Raw genomic sequence first — 20706 nt, forward strand, 5'->3', positions numbered from 1 at the left:
ACCACCAAAAAGGATGCCGTCTTGACACTTAAATGGAAAACAGATTGGAGCCTTGGCCGCTACAGCGGTGCTGGTTTAGAAGTTGGTTCAGTCAGCTCTAGGCTTAGATTACAAGATTTGCAAATTAAAGGAAAACCAGAGAAGGGAAAAAGCATGTGTGCTGAAGCCCTGTACTTGTGGATTTCCAGCCAGGCACACTCAACATAATTTTATCAATGGAAAGGATTATGCGTTAAGTCCAAACAATGTATGGATCCAGTGATTTTCTTGACAGTAAAGCTACATATGCGTCCCTTTCACTCTCTGCACCAGTGCCAGTGGGCTTTGGGAATTAGTAAAGAATGCTGGTGCCATTGCAGACCTTGGTATGTCTACTCACATTTCTGGAAAGGATTTGCGTTTCCTTCCTCTACTTGCTGTTGTTGTTTTCATTCATTTTAATTACATCCACAGGTATTAAAATTCTGGGAGATGTAAGGCCACTCTCTTTTCCATAAATGTACATTTTGTGGCCAAGACAGAGGCAACGTAACTTTTTGTGGGCGTTTGAGTGCACACACTTCTTGGGCAAAAGTTCAGTGAAGAATAAGCGTGCTTTGTTCTCTAGAATTTGGGAACTGTCAGTGACATTTCCAACCTCCAGCTCCCCCCTCACAACATCTCCAGATGCGGAGAGGATGTGGTCCTTCTTTCTTTTAACCAATATAGTCCTCTTTCACCGTGTAGATAACTCCTGGATGTGCTATTTTAGGGTTCTGGCTAATACAGATATCATGATCACCGTTGAGGCTATGGATACTCTCTTTTTTCAAAGGACTGCACAGTCACCGCTCCATGCCATTAATGGCAGTCATGCTTGTTTTATACTTTTATTTTCATTTTTAAGGGGTCTCCATTTGCCAGTCCCAAAGGCAATGTCAACTTATTGTGCATTCTAAATGTTCCTTCCATTATGTAATGTGTCATTTATGATGTTCATGATTACTGAAACTTTGTGGAATATAATAGCATTTAAAGTGTTAATCCTGCGGAACTACGAAGTCTGCATTGGATTTGGCCAAACCTATGATTGGTGGTCTCATTAAGTACATTTTAATTTCTACAGATCACATTGTTGATCATTTGGAACAATTTCCACTGTAGCAGCAATGTGACAAAGATAAGAAACTTGTCAGCTATAAACAGACAGGCTTTGCACATTTAGTATTTTATTTAGAGGATAATCCACCTTTTTGCTACACAGTCTGTTTTTCTGTTAACACCTATTTTTAGGTGTTGCAGATATAGTTGAAAATGCCCCATGTTAGTGATGGAATAAAGTGATCCATCTCTTGAAGAAAGCTGGACTTTGCTTCTCTTTATGTTGTTAGTTTCAGTCCTAGTTCACTCAGTGATTTTACTTTGTTCCTCTACCTGGCTACCTATCCGACTTCAGTATGTGTGTAAAACATGCACTGACTGAAAAACATGAACTTTATGTCCTTTAAGTCCAAAGACACACTACCCTAATTCTAAACCTGTGACAATGTAATTGTAGCCAAAACATGGTACTTTTCTTTCATGAGATGCTGCGACATAGTGAGATCTCCTCTGGTACCCCGATGTGGTGTTACAGAAACTTAACTAACTTGAATTCAACTTGGTTCCTATAAACATATTTTTTGCTTTTGCAGTATATCATCATTGTGTATCTAGGAAAAAATTCAATATTATTGTAATGTATTTATTGTATGTTCTGCCTAGGCTCGCTTTAATGGTGTATGCTTTCTAGAAGGTCTTCTGACATGAACTAGATATTGACAAAACTCTTCTGTGCTATTTTAACCACTGGAAGCTATGGGTGCTTAATGGATAGGAGACTTAAATGTTTAAGTGTAAGTCATTGTGTTGTCATTAGAGATGACTGTTTTATAACATTTTTGGATGATACTCCTGCTCAAATGTAATATTGGTGATTTGGTCAATAACAGCCAATTCCAACAGCAAAAAAACATACCTAACCTTGTCAGCATGGGAGAAGAGCATGTTTGGTCAAATTATATTATGGACCTGGCAATGTTTCCAAATATTTCATAATACATTACCAAATGCCCTTGGATTTTCTGTTCTCATAAAGACTAGTTCTTTTGACTCTGCTAAACCAGTAAAGGGGTTTGGGTAAATCTTAAAACTTGTTTATGTTATTGGAGAAATTAGATGTGACAATTTTTATTGAGCAAGATGGTCATTTTTATAGCCCAATTACCACTGCATACACTGTCTAAAGGCAGTAGACAGATGGAGTTAAGTCTTTCCATCTTTGCAGTCGTATTGTAAAGAAGACCCAATAAGTCCCCAACACTATAAAAAACGGTTCCTGTGTTGCATAGATGGTCATCGAACAATGATGAATGGTATTGGAATCAACAAATTCCAGTAAAACTTAACCCAAGCATCCCGTATTTGCACAGTAAATTCTCCATTTTCTGTCTTTGAGAGGCATCAGACTGATAATATCAGTTCAATGCTATGCAAAATCAAAGGTAAATGTACAGCAAACATAATTTCATACTATATTTAAATCTGCTTAAAGTCCTTTAGTGAAAAAACGCAGGTTATTAAATACATACAACAAATTCCACTTAGTATACACACACACACACACACACTTTTTAAGGCAAAAGCCCATTGTGGCACTAAGCCCTTGTGTTTCAGTGCATTTTCATGACGGGTTTTGCTCTGTGGACCGGATGTATCCGTCTTCTAAAGTGTATTAAATGGAAATCATCAAGCATTTGTATAAAGTGAGCTACCAGATTAAGGGGATTTGGAGAAGTGATGCTTTTTATCCACCATGAGGTTATGGTGTTCTTCACTGTCACATTTTGAGCACCCACACATGTGCGTGGACACACACACTCACACACACACACACACACACACGCACACGCATATGTTAACCAAGCCTGCTGTTTAGTAGGGTAGATGCTACCATCAGGGACTCTGTGGGAAGTTATCCTGGTGACTTCCTATATATTTAATTTGTACTTTTACTGTCATCATAGTTTGATGCGCAGCTGTTATGTTGTTGTGTGATTATGTGTTCGTGATGATTGAGAACCAATGTCATACCATAACAGAATCCACAGACACTAGTGATCTTTTCCTCCTGGTTTCCAGTGTTTGTCTTCAATTTGTGGGCAGGAATGTCATGTTCTCCACTGAAAAAATGGTTTTGATGTAATCGTTCCCGGACCCTTTTGTCATGCCCCTGCGTGGAAACGAGAGTGGCTCTAATCTGGTCTTTCACTTCCCCTTTTTCATTGCCCCACACACGCACACATACATACACACACACACTCTGGGGCTCAGACTTCACTCTGGAGCGTTTATTTTGACTTGCATGTCTGTTTTATGTCTGTCGAAAATGCGTTCTGCCTCGCCAGTTTTCCCCCTTCAAATAGGAAGTCAGATTAAACTCAGTAGTATTGGAAGTGGTGCATATAAACACACCCGACAGGCTGAATGATTAGTAATGACTTTTCAAACCTATACCACAACCCCATTCCTTAAACCAGGCCACTGTGGTCAAAGCAATTAATATTTTCTTTTACTAGGATCTAAACTTTTCCTTTTCCTTTACATTAAACTAAGTTTATAGTGATACTAATGTCATTTTCTTCAGATGTTTTTCATTTAGGAGAGCTCCAGGGGTGACCTAACTTGTTTGGAGCTCCCAGGAGATTGCGTTCAGGCAGAGTTATTCTGTGGGAGAAGTGATATTTATTGATGACATTGAGGTTATTAAAAGAGAGATTTTTTTCAAACAAGATGTTTGTTGGCTTTTCTTTTAACAATAAATGCTAAAGAGTAGATATTACATGAAAAACAACAGCAGAAAAAGGCTAACAACTGGCAATAACCACAACAACAACAAAATAGCTGTTACAGAAGCATTAAACTAATATAATGATCTTTTATAATGGTCTGATCCAATAGGATAGGACATATTTGGTTCATATTTCAGATGAAACACAGTGCCACTATCTTACCACCACCACGTGCACACAAAGAATAGTAAATTACCCAGGATTCTCCTCATTAGCCAGTATATCACACACATTACTTTGCTCAACAAAATCCCAAAATGACTCCCAAACCTTTTTGAAAGGATCTTGTTTACCCTTAACCATATGTCTTAATTTTCCATTGTTTGGCAACAAAAGATGGCAGTGTGCAGTCTGTGTCGGTCCATCGTCTTAGTCCAGGTTGAAAAATCCCCAGAGGATGAATCCTTCCTACTGGTGATCCCATGTCCTTTTCTCTAGCGCCACCAGCAGGTTTATATTTTTAATATTTTGGATGGATTGCCATGAAATTTTATACATGTGGTAATGGAGCGCAGAGGATGTATCTTAATGACTTTGGCTTATGACTTATCCCCTGACTTTTCATTTAAGCACCACCAGCATGCACAGTTTTTTTTTCCTGCTCCAGTGAAATACCACAACATGTGTTTGACTTGATTGGCACAAAAGTTTGCAAAGACATTCAAGTTTTCCACAGGATGAACCCTGACATTTTCTCCACCACCATTTGGTATTTCAGTGAAATTTCTCAACAAATATTGGATGGATTCAATTACTTCTTACAGCGTCTCCCGTCCAGAAGGTCATCAGCAGTCACATGACTAAACAACCAGCTGGTGAACAGATCTCAGAACTGTTTCTCTCAAATTCCACCAGCACATCCACATCCCCACCGAACGACATTAACCTGAATATACATCTGTGACACATCATTCATTAGCAAATGTGTTGATGATGTGGTGATCACTAAGACAATAAAATCTTTCCCCAACAAGAACGCCTGAATGATTGGAGAGGTGAAGGCTCCATCCAGAGCCAAAAAAAGCTGCTTTTCTGTCAGGTGACAAAAAAAGCAAACAGCACCACCAGAGCAAGACTGAAAGCTGACATTAAGGAGGCGAAGTGGAGACATCAGCAGAGACTGGAGAGAGACATCAACACCAACCAAACCAGAGATATGGCAGGTGATCAAAAACATTACAGGATAAAAAAAGCAGGAGCATCGTGTGTGAGGGCACATTACCAGATGAGCTTTACAGATTTTTGGCTCGCTTTGATCTCCTCAACAGAGTCAGCTGTAAAGTCTACTCCACCTCCAGAGGACTGGCCACTGTCAGTATCCACAGCAGATGTGAGAAGAATCCTGCTGAGAATAAATATGAGTAAAGCTGACGGGCCTGATTACATCCCTGGTTTTGTACTAAAAACTAGGGCTGCAGCTAACGATGATTTTGGTACTTGAAGCTTCTATAGATTATTTAATCAATTCGTCGATGTGTCGTTTAAGAAGTACTTTTGCTTTGGGGCTTACTTTGGCTAGGCTTCAGCTCAACAATCAATCAAGATTTTAGTTAAATGCTAAAGTTGTTGTTACTGTTACCATGTCTGTGGTCTGCTGGCAGAACACCGGGTGCTTCTGATCAGGTGCCGTTAGGCGACATAAGTTTCGTTTTACGGTGGACGGACTGTGACATTACCAAGTTTTTTTTCTCAGTTTCTTCATTAATTTTTATTTATTTGCTGTTATGATCATTGGTAAACAGATAAAAACACACTGTCCTGTCTACATCAGTGGTGCTGAGGGGAAGCAAGTGAACAGTTTAAGGTTCCTGGGAATCAGAATCACAGAAAAAGGGACATGGTCATCTGATCTCACATATCCACGCTGGTAAAGAAAGCTCAGGAACAGCTGTATTTCGTAAGGAAACTGAAAAAGGCAAAGTTCCAGTGTTCCAAGTTTGTGTTAACCTTTACAGAGGAGCAACAGAGAGCATCCTGACTGGAAACATCACATCCTGACATGGGCTTTTACCTTGTTCTCTGCCCATTCTCTCAGCCAGAACACTATGATGCATACTCAAAATGGACTGTAAGGATAACACTGGAATTTAGCATGCAGTATTCCTCGTAGGGATTCACCGTCCCTCTGGTCCGTTAAGAGCATCTACAGATTTCTGCTTTGATCAGCCCTTCTTGTGCAGACTGGAGGACCATATAACTCAAGATCTACGGTGATAAGAAAACCTGTGTGGTTACAGCTTGTAGAGTTGTTAGGCTTTTTTCCATGAGTATTCTTTCACCAATCTGACTTCTCAAGGCTTCTATTGCAGTCGAAGGCCTCTACCTGACAAAATAGCAGTTCTGTTAATCTCTCTTGGCTACAGAATGAGACTGGTCTAAAGGCAAAAAATCAGATATTCACATTCCTCTGAACTCGAATTTAGTGGATGTAGATGCCAGTAGGTGGGTGGGTGGAGTTATTGAGAATATGTTGAATCTCCAGTGGGTGGGGAGTTTTTTTTAAAGGCTGGAAAGTGAGCTGTGAGAGCCAGAATTCTTAGCACCTGATTAAATAACAATCAAGTTTTTTTTGCATTGTTACACATCAATGTTGTATGCTGGCTTCAGGCTGTCCTCTAGCTTGTATCTATACGCACAAGCAGATAGCAGGCAAAGTTAACTCGTCACAGAAGAAATAACTCCTCCATGACCAGATGTTTCTTGTATCAAGTGCTTCCACTTAACTTCGACAGAAGATTGGCACACAAGGCTAAAATGGCTAAAATTGGATCTAATGCAAGCTTTGGTTTGGATAATGAATATTAATATCCACTTCAGTGCTGTCAAAGGAAGAAAGAATGAGCTGGATTTATGGACTGCATATACATAAATTCCCATGTTGAATATTTTTTCACTGTTACAATATTTATTGTTACGTAGTTCCTAAAGTTACAAGATTGTATCTATCTTTGCAGCCAGTACAGTTGGATTTAATAATTTGTCATTTTCTTACTTTTAGCTACAATACATTGCTTTAACACATAAACACTAAGAATGAGTTAGACTGTACATACACACACACACACACACACACACACACACACACACACACACACACACACACACACACACGGCTGTGTGTTTCTAAAATGCTGGCCATTATTACTGTATCTGCAGTATTAAACAGTGAAGGAAATGTATTTCTGGATTTCTGGCAGCTATGCAGACATGGAGCTGTGGTTGAACTTTTTACCCTAATTACTTTCCTACTAATGCCTGCAGCTTGCCGGAATCACTGTGGCTCCCTCCAGGCCCCCAGCAAGCTTTGATGTGGCCAGCTTTTGTTGTGTATGGGGGGGGGCTGGGTTTGAGCTGAGAATGAGAGGAGTGGGATTAAAAAACAAAACAACAAAAAAGGAGGGAGTAGGGAAAGAATGTTGCAAAACAGTTTTTCTTTTCCAGTTGTCATATATCTATATATATATATAGATATATACAACAACCAACATTGCCTCTGAAAGTCTGCTAGAAGATGTGAATGCAGCACTACTAAAGCCATAACTGAGACCAATGAGCTGATATACGCCGTATTTTAATCATAAATTTCTGTTTTCAGTTTCTGTTTCAGTATTCAATAGACGCTATCAGTTGAACCCCAGTAGAAAGACCATTCACAGAAGTTCAACAGTCTCCCGTTGGAGCATCGGTGTTCTCTCATTCAGCAGAGCCAGCCTTGACTTCCCAAACCAAGATCGCATTTGTTTAGCAATTCCACAGCATGTAATTGTCGTTCATATTTGGGAAGCTTGTAAAACTTTGCACCAGTCGGAAATGTGGTGATGTCCCTTCCTTGTAAATGAATTTATTTTCCTGCTTTTTAATCCCTCCTCAGGCTTCTATCTATCCTTTCCACAGCCACATGAAATCTTGTGGTTTTGATTCCCTGGTCTAGTTCACATTCATAAAAAGATGTGTGCAGATTGTCTCAGCCAGAGGGAAAGTGCTCATGGAATAAGTGCAGCATTGATGTTAAAATTAAAATAACAGATGTCAACATGTTTCATCAAGGAGGAAGTACACAGACTAGATTGATGATAATGGGACAATAATAAGACATGCACCATCCATAATGGTCCTTAATGACCATTGTAAACAGTTGAATATCTAAAATTAAGACTCACACATGGTTGTAAAAGTCTCTTTAAACATTGTGTTGTTAGGAGGTTTTCCAAATCTGGTACAGTGCAGCACAGTGGCAGAGTAGTAGGACAGAAATGAGCCAAACAGTCATGATTTACTGTAGAACCAATCCAAAGGGAGATGGATATAGCAGGTGTACCCTCTGGTTGCTTTACAGTGTAGCAATTTAGGATTAGAAAAATACAACTTTGGACTTGGACCCAAGCCAAATCTAATAGTTTTCACTGTGGGTGACATTCCTCACCTCTAAAGCTGTGCCTATGATACATTTTAGGATGATTTTTGGATCAGAAATATTCAATAGCTATATTATTGCATGTTAAATTATAGAGGTTAACTTAAATTTATTTCACCTCGGGCCATGACCCTCAATTTGGAACTCTGATTAATGATTAAATCAATAACTGCAACCATAATTACCATATAATAGCTTGTAAAGGTTAAAGGGACAACATTCATTAAACAAACATGTATCTTAAGAAGCATTTATTTACAACACACTAAAAGTGAAACACACAATAGGTCATCTAAAATCTAACCGTACTTAACTAAAGAACTAAAGGGTGTGTGTGTGTGTTTGTGTGTGTGTGTATGTACAAGAGAGTGTGTATGTGAGTGTGAGCATGTTGGGTGCCCGCCTGAAAAAAATTGGGCCTGTGTCTTTGTTTTGCTTCTGTGTGTTCGGAAGAACAAACGTGTAGAAACAAAGAAATATAGTGAAGTGAGAGCTTTGAAATTTCTTTGTGTGGCTATCATGCAGTTAAGTGATCAATTGGTTATTGTTGATATTGGGAAAGAATTACCATCACAGTCACAGAATGAAACAGTTTCATAACCCCCACCCCCTACACACACCAACATCCCTTGTTTCCCTCCACCCCAGCACTCTGCCCCCTTACATGATGAACCAAGGCTGTGCACATGAACCAAGTACAAAGACACAGAAATCGACACCAAAAACAACTAACAAACATTAACCCATCCCTCTGCTACCCAGGAATCTCATGACCATTATAGACATAAACAGACACCATATGTAAATGTGTATATATGTATATGCAGTAGCCATAAAAAATTGTATAGATGTATAACATTCTAAACTGCAAGCGCATACATGAAAACACAGCTGTAAAAGACATTTAACCACAAATGTTTATAATAAAGCACTAATTTTACCTACCAGCAGTTAATATTTTGTGTAATGTCATCGTGCCATAGAGCGCTCCATATCTTGATCAGAAGAGAGCCATTCCCTCACCGACAGTACATATGGTGATTTCCAATGACAAACTATCATTTCATATCATCATTTAGTGGCATTGAGACCAGCTAACAAGAGGCGCCTTTCATTTATAATTAGCTCCAAAGGTGAGGTATCATTAAGTAATAATACTTGACTCTCTCAGTAATATCCGACATAATACTTGAGACATTTCCCTAGAATCGATTAACCTCCGGGCACTCCCAAACCATATGAATAAAAGTCAGTGGAAAATGTCAGCATGTTAACACAGAAGATGGCAAACATTACTTGCCAACCAGCATGTTAACATTGTCACTGAGAGGACGATAACATGCTGATATTAGTATTTAGTTTAACAAAATACGCAGAACGTATAAAATTTCTTAAAAAATATTTTTAGCAGAAAACCACTATACAAGAACTTTGCCTAAAAAAGAGAGTATTTAGTAAAGAATAAGTTAACAATATTGAGATTCTGACCAAGAATTCTTTGCCAACTTGCTGGAGTCTACTTTAGTGTTAAGTTATAGTTTTTATTTCAACAAATGCTGTTCTTTTTTATGACATTACATCTTGCATCAACAACTTAACTTAAAGGAAGTATAGTTTTTCTCTCTCTGATGGTGTTCCATTATAATCATGCGTTTTGTGTGTTCTGTATCTGGCAGGGCCACTCCATTTTCTCCTTAATTTCTGGAATAGCTTCTTGTCCTATCAAAGGAAGTAAACGAGCCAAGCCTCCTTTCCTCCATCTCCCTCATTTTGTATCCTTTCAGACCCAAGGGCCAGTTTGAGTAATAGTAATTGACACATTGATCTAATAGGGCCATCATAATAGGCCTGTTACTGAGCTGGGGAATGGTGCTCGGCGTCACCTTAACATGTGCAAGGACTGACATCCCGCCATGATCCATAATGATAATTGTGATTTAGCCTTGCTTTCAACCTACGCCCCAATGTCCCCGGCATCAGGAAATCTTATTACATCTGACCCCGCATTGCCTCCATTAGAACTGGGTCATTTGTTAAAATACTGAAAAAGCAAAACAATTGAACCCTGTGCCATTTTGATTCTATAATAGTGGGTTATCATTGTCCCTTTGAATCAATTCCAGAGGCCCATTTTTCGGGATAGAGCTTTGAATTGGATTGATCGGACTCTGATAATGCTGAAATCGATGATGCAGCCGCCTGAAAGTAAATTATTGTCGGGTGAAATGTTTGTATTAATCTTAATGCCTGTACTCTTGATTGGTAATGGTAGCCGTGCTCGCAGCAGGAAGACCTTTGAAATGTTGATGGAGACGTTAACCATCAGGATGGAAAAATGAATCAGGGAAAACTTTTTTTCTGTGGCACCTATTTTATCTTCCCCAGTAAACATTCACTGGGACTGGAGGGAGGAACGCACTTTCGCTAACATCCAAGCAGTCACTCTCTGTCTCCCTCACACACAGAGTACACAAGCAGTCCTGGGATAGTGTTTAAATTCTGGGCCTGGGCTCTTGAGAGATCTGAGAGCTCACTTGCCGTCTTTGCTGTCCAGCCTCTGGCTTGGGAAACATACAATAGCCACACTACTGTGTATCCGTACTTATAAATGCCTGTATGGGTGTGCAAGTCTGTGTGCACATGGGACGCATACACTCCCAGCGGATAAATGAGCTAATCATGTGTCAGTCATCATGATGGTTGTTGGATATTGTTGCAGCAGTTATTTCATCTTGCATTGCTGGGTGTGTGTTCCTGCCTTTGTCTGCCTTAAGAAAAAATTTATTGTGCGTCAAAGTACCGCCTCTGATGTTAACTAACTTGTTTGTGTGTGTTAGCAGTGCTGGGTGATGACTTTATGACTGGGTAATGGAGTCCTGTTTGTGCCAACAGGGTCAGCAGCAGCTTGGAATCATGGTCCTGCATCTGCTCAGAGTAGCAGATTCTTTGACAGCTGTGCGTTTACGGACAGTAAACAGGATTGTGTTGAAACCAGATTATTGTAGGTGGAGAATAAGACTCACTATTCCTGGCTGTTTGCTGGAAGCGTAGTTACATGGAAGGATTTTTTGACAAGCCTTTTCAGTGAAATTCTCACTGTTGGATTGGTTGTTTCTGAGGAGAGCAGGAAATTGATGTTACGGTTTCAGTATTTTGATGATGGACATTTTTTCTATTTTACTGACAGTTCATGTGACAAAATGTTCTGCTGACATTGAAGTCTTGTGTAAATGTATTAGTCTAACCACTAAACAAAGATGATCTACCCTAACCTTGCAGTAAGAGCTGCTGAATTGTATCTGTTACAATACGTACAACAGCCAATTACAGTAAGTTGCTTGACATATACCTTCAATTTAATTCAGACAGAAAAGCAAAACAGTAAAGGTTGTCATTCAACAGACATCAATGAAAGTGAATAAAACAAAGTACTAATAATGATAGCATGTGATGGCTCAGGACTCACCTGAGGAGAGGAAAGAGGGAAAGTTTTAAGCCTTCTCTTAAATATGGAGAGATGGTGTCTGCATCCTGAACCCAAATTGAGACCTGATTCGACTAAACGTGCATTCTGGGAGCACAGTGTTCTAGTGACAATAAGGTACTATGAGCTCTTTAAGATATGAAGAGCCATTAAGTATAAGGCTCCATTCCAAAATTTGACACTGCTGTGAAACCTATCCACCCATGCAGTCATGTTTTTTTGTATTTCATTAACATGCAAGACGGCATTAAAAGTAATGCATCTTCTATACAGGCCAGAAAAGGTTACAGAACCTTGACCTAACTTTTGACTAGTTCTCCTGGACTCTACTAAGAAGAACTCTTACAATACCAGTTGTAGTTCAAACTCTTCCAGCTTCTACTCTTCATTAGCCAATACATACAGCACATCTTCCACAAGCGCCAGTATGCGCACTAACACTATGTAGCTTTTTCTGCCATATTGAAAGAAAGGGTTAATACTTGGACGGCCTGGCAAACACTGCACAAATACACAAAGTTCACATCAAAACAGCATGGAAAACAAGGGTGGAAGGAAGGGGAAGAAAAAGCTGGAAAGACTGGCTAGGTAACTCTATCATCATGTTGATTAAGAGCTTCCCCCATTGGAACACTTAGGCTGCGATCAGACTGACCAACGCATTGTGTCAAAAATGCTACCTCTCTTCCTCAACCTCCTCTTTTCAGTGAGTCTACTGCATCTGTGCAATTGGGTGGGTTCTGAAAGCTTTAAACAAGTGTCAAACACACTTGGAGGTGGGGTGAAAAGCCTGCTGTCAAATAAAAGGGCAAGACCCTATACATATCTGATAAGCCTTCCAATGCATGGATGTAAAATTTAAACTGCACTCAGTGTTTGGTATTTCAGCTACTCACTTTATCTCTTGCTTAACACCAAAAAAAAACAAGGAGCTTGGGGTGGACCCATGCGGCATGAGACCCTCCACCCCAGGTTTTTCAATGTATGTCCCAGGCTGCTACAGTGTGATCTTCTTTTCTGGGGAGGTGGTATTGGGACTGGGGTCGGGGGGCAAACTGAGCAAGCTGATGAAGAAGGCCTGCTCTGTGGTGGGGATGAAACTGGACAGTGTAGAGGCAGTGACCGAGAGAAGGATGAAAGGGAAACTGAAAGCAGGACAACCCCTCTTACCCCCTGTATGTTGAGCTGTGGCAGCTCAAGAGCACTTTCAGACTTATCCATCCCCATGCCTCAAAGCACTTGGTGGCTCATTTGTGCCATCTGCCATCCGAGTGCACAACGCTACAGCACCCAGTACATCCCACCTCCACAATGCCACAGCTCTCAACACTCACATCTGCTGACACATTCTATTGTGATTGTATAAAGTGTATAGAGTGTCTATATTTTACATACTGATGCTGTATATATTTTACATACCTATTCTACTTTTTGTATTTTGTTCTTTCTTTTTACATTCATCTGTGATGCTGTGCCAGTTTGAAGGTCCACTGTGGATCAATAAAGGAACATCTTATCTTATCATCTACTGTATTACGCCCACACAAAAGCAGCCCTTAGTTTTTAGCCATGCTAGCGGCATGGCTCTAGTAATGGCAATGTCGGCTGGTCAACTGCTTCGATCTGCACTGAAATGTCTTAACGACTATTGGATGAATTGCCATGACATTTTGTACAGATATTCATGTTCCCCAAAGGATGGATCCTAAAGACATTGGTGGTCCCCTGATAAAGTAAAGCATCACAGTGCTGCTAGCTTGGCCAAAGATTCTTCATCTTGTTTTGACATATGCAATTTTGAACTAATCTTTACAGCAATCTAAAATCCTTCGCTGGCTGTGACTCACACTACAGAGGTATCACACTTTTCCTCTTTCCTTACTGTATCTTACAGGATCTTGACTTTTTTGTGGTCATTCTAAAATATCTTCGCTTCTCGATTATACATATATATATATATATAAATATATATATATTCTAAAATGGCTAATTTTCTCCACTGTTTTCCTTTGGTACTTCACCAAGTGTGTGCTTGTATCAGAGTTTTGAATGGGAGAAGCAGATCTCTCCCCACCGTAAAGAAGAAACTGAGCAACTGTAGTGATTGAGACGGCAGACAGATCTTGACACAGTAGAGTTGGTCAGTGAAATATGGTGTGCTGCAGGAATATTCAACATGACTGAGGTCATCTGTGTCTTGTAATGGTTGAAAGTCGTCCCATTACGAGCATGTCATTTGAATAATGTCCAGATTTCCATGGGTGACTTGGCAACAGCAGTCTGCTGTTTAAACTTGTTATTTCCTAATCGTGTCTTGCGCTGGCTCTAGTCTGCAGAAAGTGAGATTGATCAAGTCGTCAAATCAGTCTAACCTTCCTTTCTAACCTAACTTCACAATCTAAATATAATCACTGCTGGCGTGCCGGTGTTTTGTGTTCTTTTACAATGTCAGTTTACTTTTAAACCCTTGTGTTTACAGCCACGATTTAGCAAACTTTGACCTTCCTTACAGTTTTAAGATCTTGCCAATTTGTCCTGTTTGTCCAAAAACTGTCCACGCTGAGACTGATTTATAACTGCACACTCTATGCAAAAGCAGATTAAATAGACTGTTGAAAGCACAAAGTCCTATGGCTCAAGGAAAAAAAACTAACACCACATTTCACCCCTGCGTCCTCAGCCAACGTGGCACCATAGGCCTCGCCAAGGGTGACACAGAATAGAGCACCAGTAGAAGCTTTCCTCGCAGAGAGAGGGAAAGTGCACAGGGGACGGGGGGTTGCGGTGGGGGCAAGGGTCTTGCTTGATTAAGATTTATTTCTAAAATTTCCGCTGCCGCCTGCTGTTGGATAGGCTCTCTCATGTAACCCTCTTCTTTGCTGTGTTGATAGAAAGGCTTCTTGTAAATGTGTTGCATGACAAAGCATTTCCCCCTTTGCCCTTCTTTTCACTCCCTTTCACTATGTGGACCCTCAGAAGGGGTTAAGGCAGTGGGATATGGTAGAAACAAATAATATATGAATTCTCCAGGGAGCTGCTGAGAGAAACGATGTTCTATGAGCAAAAGGTGGCTTGATGGTGCAGTGTATTGATGTTTTTTGAGCCATTGAGTATATGTACAGTTACTTAATTGCGCTATGAAATGATTCTGGCCACAGTCTAGTCACAGAGTCTGAAAAATGTGTGATTTTCTCCACAAATACAAGACCTCATCACAAGCACTCAGATCTGGACATGCCCCCTATATAAAAACAGACTTGTACAATTAGAAATCAACCTGGTGGTGCTGGGAGTTCTATGCCTTTTAGAAAGCATGTGAATAGTTGGGTCACAGTTATGCGTGAGCTTTTACACTGCTGGTGTAAACAGCTGTATTGGGTGGTTGAATGCATTGAATGAATTTTTAAGATGTGAAGCAATAGTGTTAATTTAAAACGGGTTGTTATATTGCCTGTTCTTGGTAAAAGCACAGCAACATTTTATTTGGTGGTGAATATTTTATTATTAAGTCATTTCTACTGCTTTAGTTATGTGTATCAGAAAATGTAAATGAAGAAGTATCAGTAGTACTTGAGGACTACATGACGTATTCAGAGACCAGACCGAGTAAATGCATTTGTTTTTTCTCTTTGCAGGACAAGCCCGCCCTACTGTTGCGCTGACCTGTATTCTCTGCGGACAGGAGAAATGGTCAAATCAATTCAGTTCAAGACGCCCATCTATGATCTCCACTGCAACAAACAGTATGTCTTTTGGATCAGCTGCTTTAAAAAAACAACTAAAGACTTTTTTATGATATATTGTGTGTTTATTTTCTTTTCATTAATGTTCTATTTTCTCCCCCTTTAAGTATTCTTGCTGTGAGCCTGCAAGAGAAGATTGCAGCATTTGACAGCTGCACCTTCACTAAGAAGTTCTTTGTTACAAGTAAGAAACTCAAAGAACACATGACTTAAACGACTGTTTTTCTGTCATTATATATAGACATTTTCTCGCTAATCACTGCTGAAACATGTTGAACATGTATACAGTCATTTTTGTTGCAGTATGATACCTGTTTTTGAATGGCTTCTTTTGTGTTCAGGAACCTATTTTTAGTGGCATTTTACATCTTTCAGGGGGTTTCTGACCTGCTGTCTCGTTCCTTGCTGGAAAAGGAAGGATGTTTTGTTAGTTTGCAGAAGAAGAAGATCAATTTTTATTAAGCTTTTATCTAGATTGTCATGAAATGTTATTATTTCATTCCCAACGGAAACATATATTTGTAAAATGTTGGATCAAACCCCAATGTTCTAAACCAACACATCAACACTGCCAAACATGATCAGTGAGTCTGTCACACTGGCATTACACAAGCCAAACTAACTGCAGGTCCTTGGTTATAATACGCCCAGCCACCGAGGCCTGCTGTAGTGCTGTTCTCTCAAACTTTGCATTGTGACTAAACTGCTTTTATCAAAACATGATGTGAGGCCCTCCATTTGAAACTCAACACAGGGAAACTGTTTACAACACCACTCTTGCATCCCCCTGGCTGTACCTGCCATGTCTGCTCAAGGAGGCTGTGAAGGAAAGGCCAGACTGTATTACAAGGCCATTGCTGTCCACTTAAGTCATTGACTGGAGTAAACTGACCTTACTGGTTGGCTTTAATGTGTCTCCTCTTTGTCTGCCTGCCTTCCCTATCAGTGTCTGGGCCACAGGAAACCAAACATGCTCAATAGTTATTAATCGTTTCTGAATGCATGGGCCTCCTCTTCATAACGTTGTTTGGTCTGTTTGGGCCGTAAAAGCAGTAAACAGAGGGCCCTGTAATGTGCGCGGCTCCGCTTTGGATGAGCCATTCTGCGATTGTATGTCCGTTTCTTCTCCAGGGACATGATGGTGGACAAGTCATGTTTCTTGGAGCACTTAATGCTCGCCCCATGCTTATATTCTTGCTTTACATTCAAGTGGTGTGTGTTGTTAGCTCAGCCTCAGTCACCACCATCTTCCACAGTCTTATCTGGCTTTTCTGAGTCGAGCCATTCACAATGATCATGGTTTGGTACCTACTGTGTTTTCATACAGTAAAAAGGTGTCTGCTGGTAAATTTATGCCATGTAATATTAACAACAGTGATTGTTGTCATTTCTTTGAACTTGTCACTACTACTTTTCACCCTTTTAGTTTTACTAAAGAGAATGATGGCCCAAAACAAGAATAACACAATATACATTGTACTGGCTTGAATTGAATAGAACTGAATAGAATAGGATTCTACACAAATATTTGCAGAGGCTGGTGCTGGTGTGACCATAACCTGGGCCTGCTGCTGGGAGTTGGATGCTGGCTCACACAGGTGTATGGTATGGTTTGAGTAATTACACTCTCAGTAAACTCAACTTGTGCAAAGCAAGTTCCATGTCTGGCCCTGGGGCTTGTTGGTTGATAAAAATAATCCAACCTTTTCCTTCACCAATACAGTGGCCCTGCATTTGGAACTGGATGATTTGAGACCTCTTAGTTTCTCAGTTAATTAGATTTTTTTCTTTATCTGAATCATGAAAGTGGACTAAAACTGCCTTGGGCCAAAACCATTTAGTGTAATGAACAGACAACGCAGCGATCGTTCCGATGTGCTCGACCTTTAGACCTGCACATCAACAGAGCTGCTTGCAAAGCTGTGTTCATGCATACAGATCGTTTCGCTTGTACAAATTTGACTTGCATGCCTGCTGATCACATTTGCTTGTGCAGATCTGCTCTGTTTTATTCACATTTTGTAGTCATTATTCCTCTCAAATCTGTTTATTTACTCTCTATTTATTGCAGATTTTCCTCTGACTGTGTGAGCTTGGCTTGGCTTGCTCTGCAGTGACACATGGCTGTTTTTTCATGTTGTTTATATGCATCTTGACTTAAAATAAGTAATTTTGTTGGCCTGGTGGGAAACATTGTTGGCTTGGTGGAGTGCCAGGCCTGTACAGTCGATATTATATTTTGTTTCTAACGCAAGGAAACTTTAGGTACAGTCGCAAAAATGCGCTGCTAAAAATGGAATATCAGACTTTTAGGATCAGCTATTGTCACGCTCACAAAAGTTTGGCCTTGAAAAGCTTGAACTTGCTTTCTTTTCCTTTGATTCCACCCATCATGTCTGTTTGCTGTCCCCGCTCAGCCCCCTGCTCTCCACCCAGGATGTCAAACACATGTTATCTCACCGCCTGGTCTCCCTTCGGCCTTGGAGAGGCACAAATGGCTTCTCTGGAGTTACCTCAACCCCCCCCACCCCACCAGCCACTTCCCCTACACAGCACACTAAATTACTGTCTCCACCTCATCTGCTCCCTGAGCACTAAATTATTGTCAGCCATTTCCCCCCCTACACCTCCTCGCACTTACAGTATCTCTGTGTGTGTGTGTGTGTGTATGTGTGTGTGTGTATGTGTGTGTGTGTGTATGTGTGAGACCAGTGCCCGTGTCCTCCAACACAGGCGGGTGTGATCATTATTGTATGTTTATACAGACTGGAAACAGGCAGATGTCAGTGTCTATATCTGCTTGCATTTACACATTTGCATGACAACATTTATTTACATTTGCATTAAACGCTTATTACAAAATCAATTCTCTCTCCAGTCTGTTTACAAGCACATGTTTGTCTGTTTTTGGTTGATTCTGTCTTGCAGCAGAAGTGATTGACGCCCCTGTAGATGGAGCTCAGTGTTGGCGTTAGTCACAGCAATCCACGTCCTTGTTTACTTCCACATCTGTTTGAGTGGGAAGAGAAAAATACATTCTTCTAATGTCCAAGACATTTATCTGTTTGTGAAGGCAAAGCTTTATTTGTCATTTAGGACTATTGGTTGCTATTTTTATTTCCGCTGACAGCACACCGGTTGTGTGTTTGTTGTGCGTGTCCCCACAGGGATTATTGTGCTGGTCAATCAGCAGAGGAGCCATCCTCAATTTATTGGGTACCACAATCTCCATTAGGTCATACTGCGCACACACACACGCACACACACAAGCATAAAACCACGTCACCCTCATTAGACTCCCATTTATCTTCCCAAACAAGAGACTCCCCACAAACACATTAATGGTTTAAGATAGTTACAGACACTCTTCAGGGAGGAGGCTTATGGAAATCCCTGCATATGTGTTCCTGTTTTTGTTTTTTTGCAAACTTTTGATTATGATTTTATTTACCAAAATGTGTATGCCCCTTTTTTTTAATAAGTAAGTAAGTATGTTTGGTACCCTTGTTAGTAAGACCATCTTTGTGTCTTTTCAGGCTGCTATCCCTGTCCTGGCCCCAGCCTCAATCCAATAGCTCTTGGAAGCCGCTGGCTGGCCTACGCTGAGAACAAGGTAGTCTATACACAGACACATGCACAGACACACTCTCACACACATGCACACACACACACACTCTCACACACACACACACACACACACACACTCTCACACACACTCACACACACACACTCTCACACACACTCACACACACACACACTCACACACACACATGCACACGCACACACACGCATACACAAACACACTTACACAAACAGACACACACACACTCATCTATTGCAGAAGTGCCTTATCAGAAAAATGACATATTTACAATCCAAAAAATGCATTTTATCTATTTTCTACCTCTTTAATCCGTCAGGATAAACTACTCATTCCAAGAAGAGTCTGTGAGAGATGATAACATTTTGAATATCAACAGATGCACATGAGTTTTCTATTCTGTTCTGTTTAATGGGATTGTTAAGTATTTACAAAAACCAGAATGTTCTGTTGTGCACTTTGCAGTACATTTAATGCACAATAGTGTTTTGGTGCTGGCCCACTCAAGTAATTGACAGATGGGGCCACTGTTTGTGTGACTGCCTAAGGATTTTCTGAAATGACAAAATCTTTTTTCTTTTTTTTCTTTTTTTTTTTAAACCGTAAGAGTAAAACTGGGACAGAGCCATTCAGGTGAAATTCAATTTGAAATGAAATCAGTGCAGATTGGCTGTTTGGTACAGTAATGTTTCTTTGAAAGCAAAACCAATTTCCTCCATAGAATGAGGGGGGGAGGCTTTTGTATGTCTGAAATCCAGTTTAAAATCACCAATTTTTTTTCTTATATGCATCTTCTGTCCATTTATAGTTATCTGTAAATCTTTGTGTTTTTGCAGTTGATCAGATGTCACCAGTCACGTGGAGGAGCTTGTGGTGACAATTCACAGTCCTATACAGCTACAGTGATCAGTGCTGCCAAAGTAAGGACATTATATTTATTTTGTGTCGTTCCACAGATAGAGCTCAGCATTTTGAGTATTTATTTGTGTTTTTAATGCTTATACTTTTTCTCACTTGCTTTATTTTCAAGTTTTAGACAGTCAAGTAGCTCTCTGTCTATTTATCAGCGGTTAGAGAAACTGGCGTGGCACTGGATAATTCCTGGATGACTGCAGCACACAGTTTTTGTCAGATCCACCACTCTCCAGTCCAGTGTCACTGTATCTTACGGGGAAATCAGAATGCTTATGAATGATAGGTCTAAGTGACATGGGAAGCATTTGCAACTCTGTTTTCTCACTCTCCGTATGAGCTATACATCCAGGGGCTAAGCAACTAGAATGATTTAGCTAACAAGACAAGACAACATCTGACCCTCTGCCAAAGCTTTCTGGGTGAAATTGAGAATTTATTAAGACATTTTCCCAAAATGATTTACTTCTTCTATTTACTTAACTGAAGAAAATCTCATCCCAAACCAAGTCCTTACACCCCTACTTTCTGTTAGTAAAAGCATATATAGAGTTGTGTTCTCCTTCAAAGGACCCCCTTGTTCACTGTAAACTGCAGCAAACACAACAAATTCCTTAACTTATTGTTATTATCCATCCATCCATCTTCAACCGCTCATCCTGTGTACAGGGTCGCGGGGGGCT

The 20706-nt window shown here is 40.2% G+C and overlaps 1 protein-coding gene across 3 annotated transcripts in view; it reads left to right on the top strand.

Moving 5' to 3' along the window:
- The window catches only part of bcas3 (BCAS3 microtubule associated cell migration factor), a 344304-nt gene that overhangs the window by 27291 nt on the left and 296307 nt on the right, over window positions 1-20706 (top strand). For all 3 annotated transcript variants that reach the window (XM_038692467.1, XM_038692465.1, XM_038692466.1), the window contains exons 8-11: window positions 15403-15510; window positions 15618-15694; window positions 19047-19123; window positions 19948-20031. In XM_038692467.1, the coding sequence (XP_038548395.1) occupies window positions 15403-15510; window positions 15618-15694; window positions 19047-19123; window positions 19948-20031 (346 nt within the window). The remainder of the gene's footprint in view (window positions 1-15402; window positions 15511-15617; window positions 15695-19046; window positions 19124-19947; window positions 20032-20706) is intronic.

This window comes from Micropterus salmoides, unplaced genomic scaffold (assembly GCF_014851395.1).
Source record: "Micropterus salmoides isolate LMB-PRFRI ecotype aquatic unplaced genomic scaffold, ASM1485139v1 Ms_hic_scaffold_3, whole genome shotgun sequence".
Taxonomy (NCBI): Eukaryota; Metazoa; Chordata; class Actinopteri; order Centrarchiformes; family Centrarchidae; genus Micropterus; species Micropterus salmoides.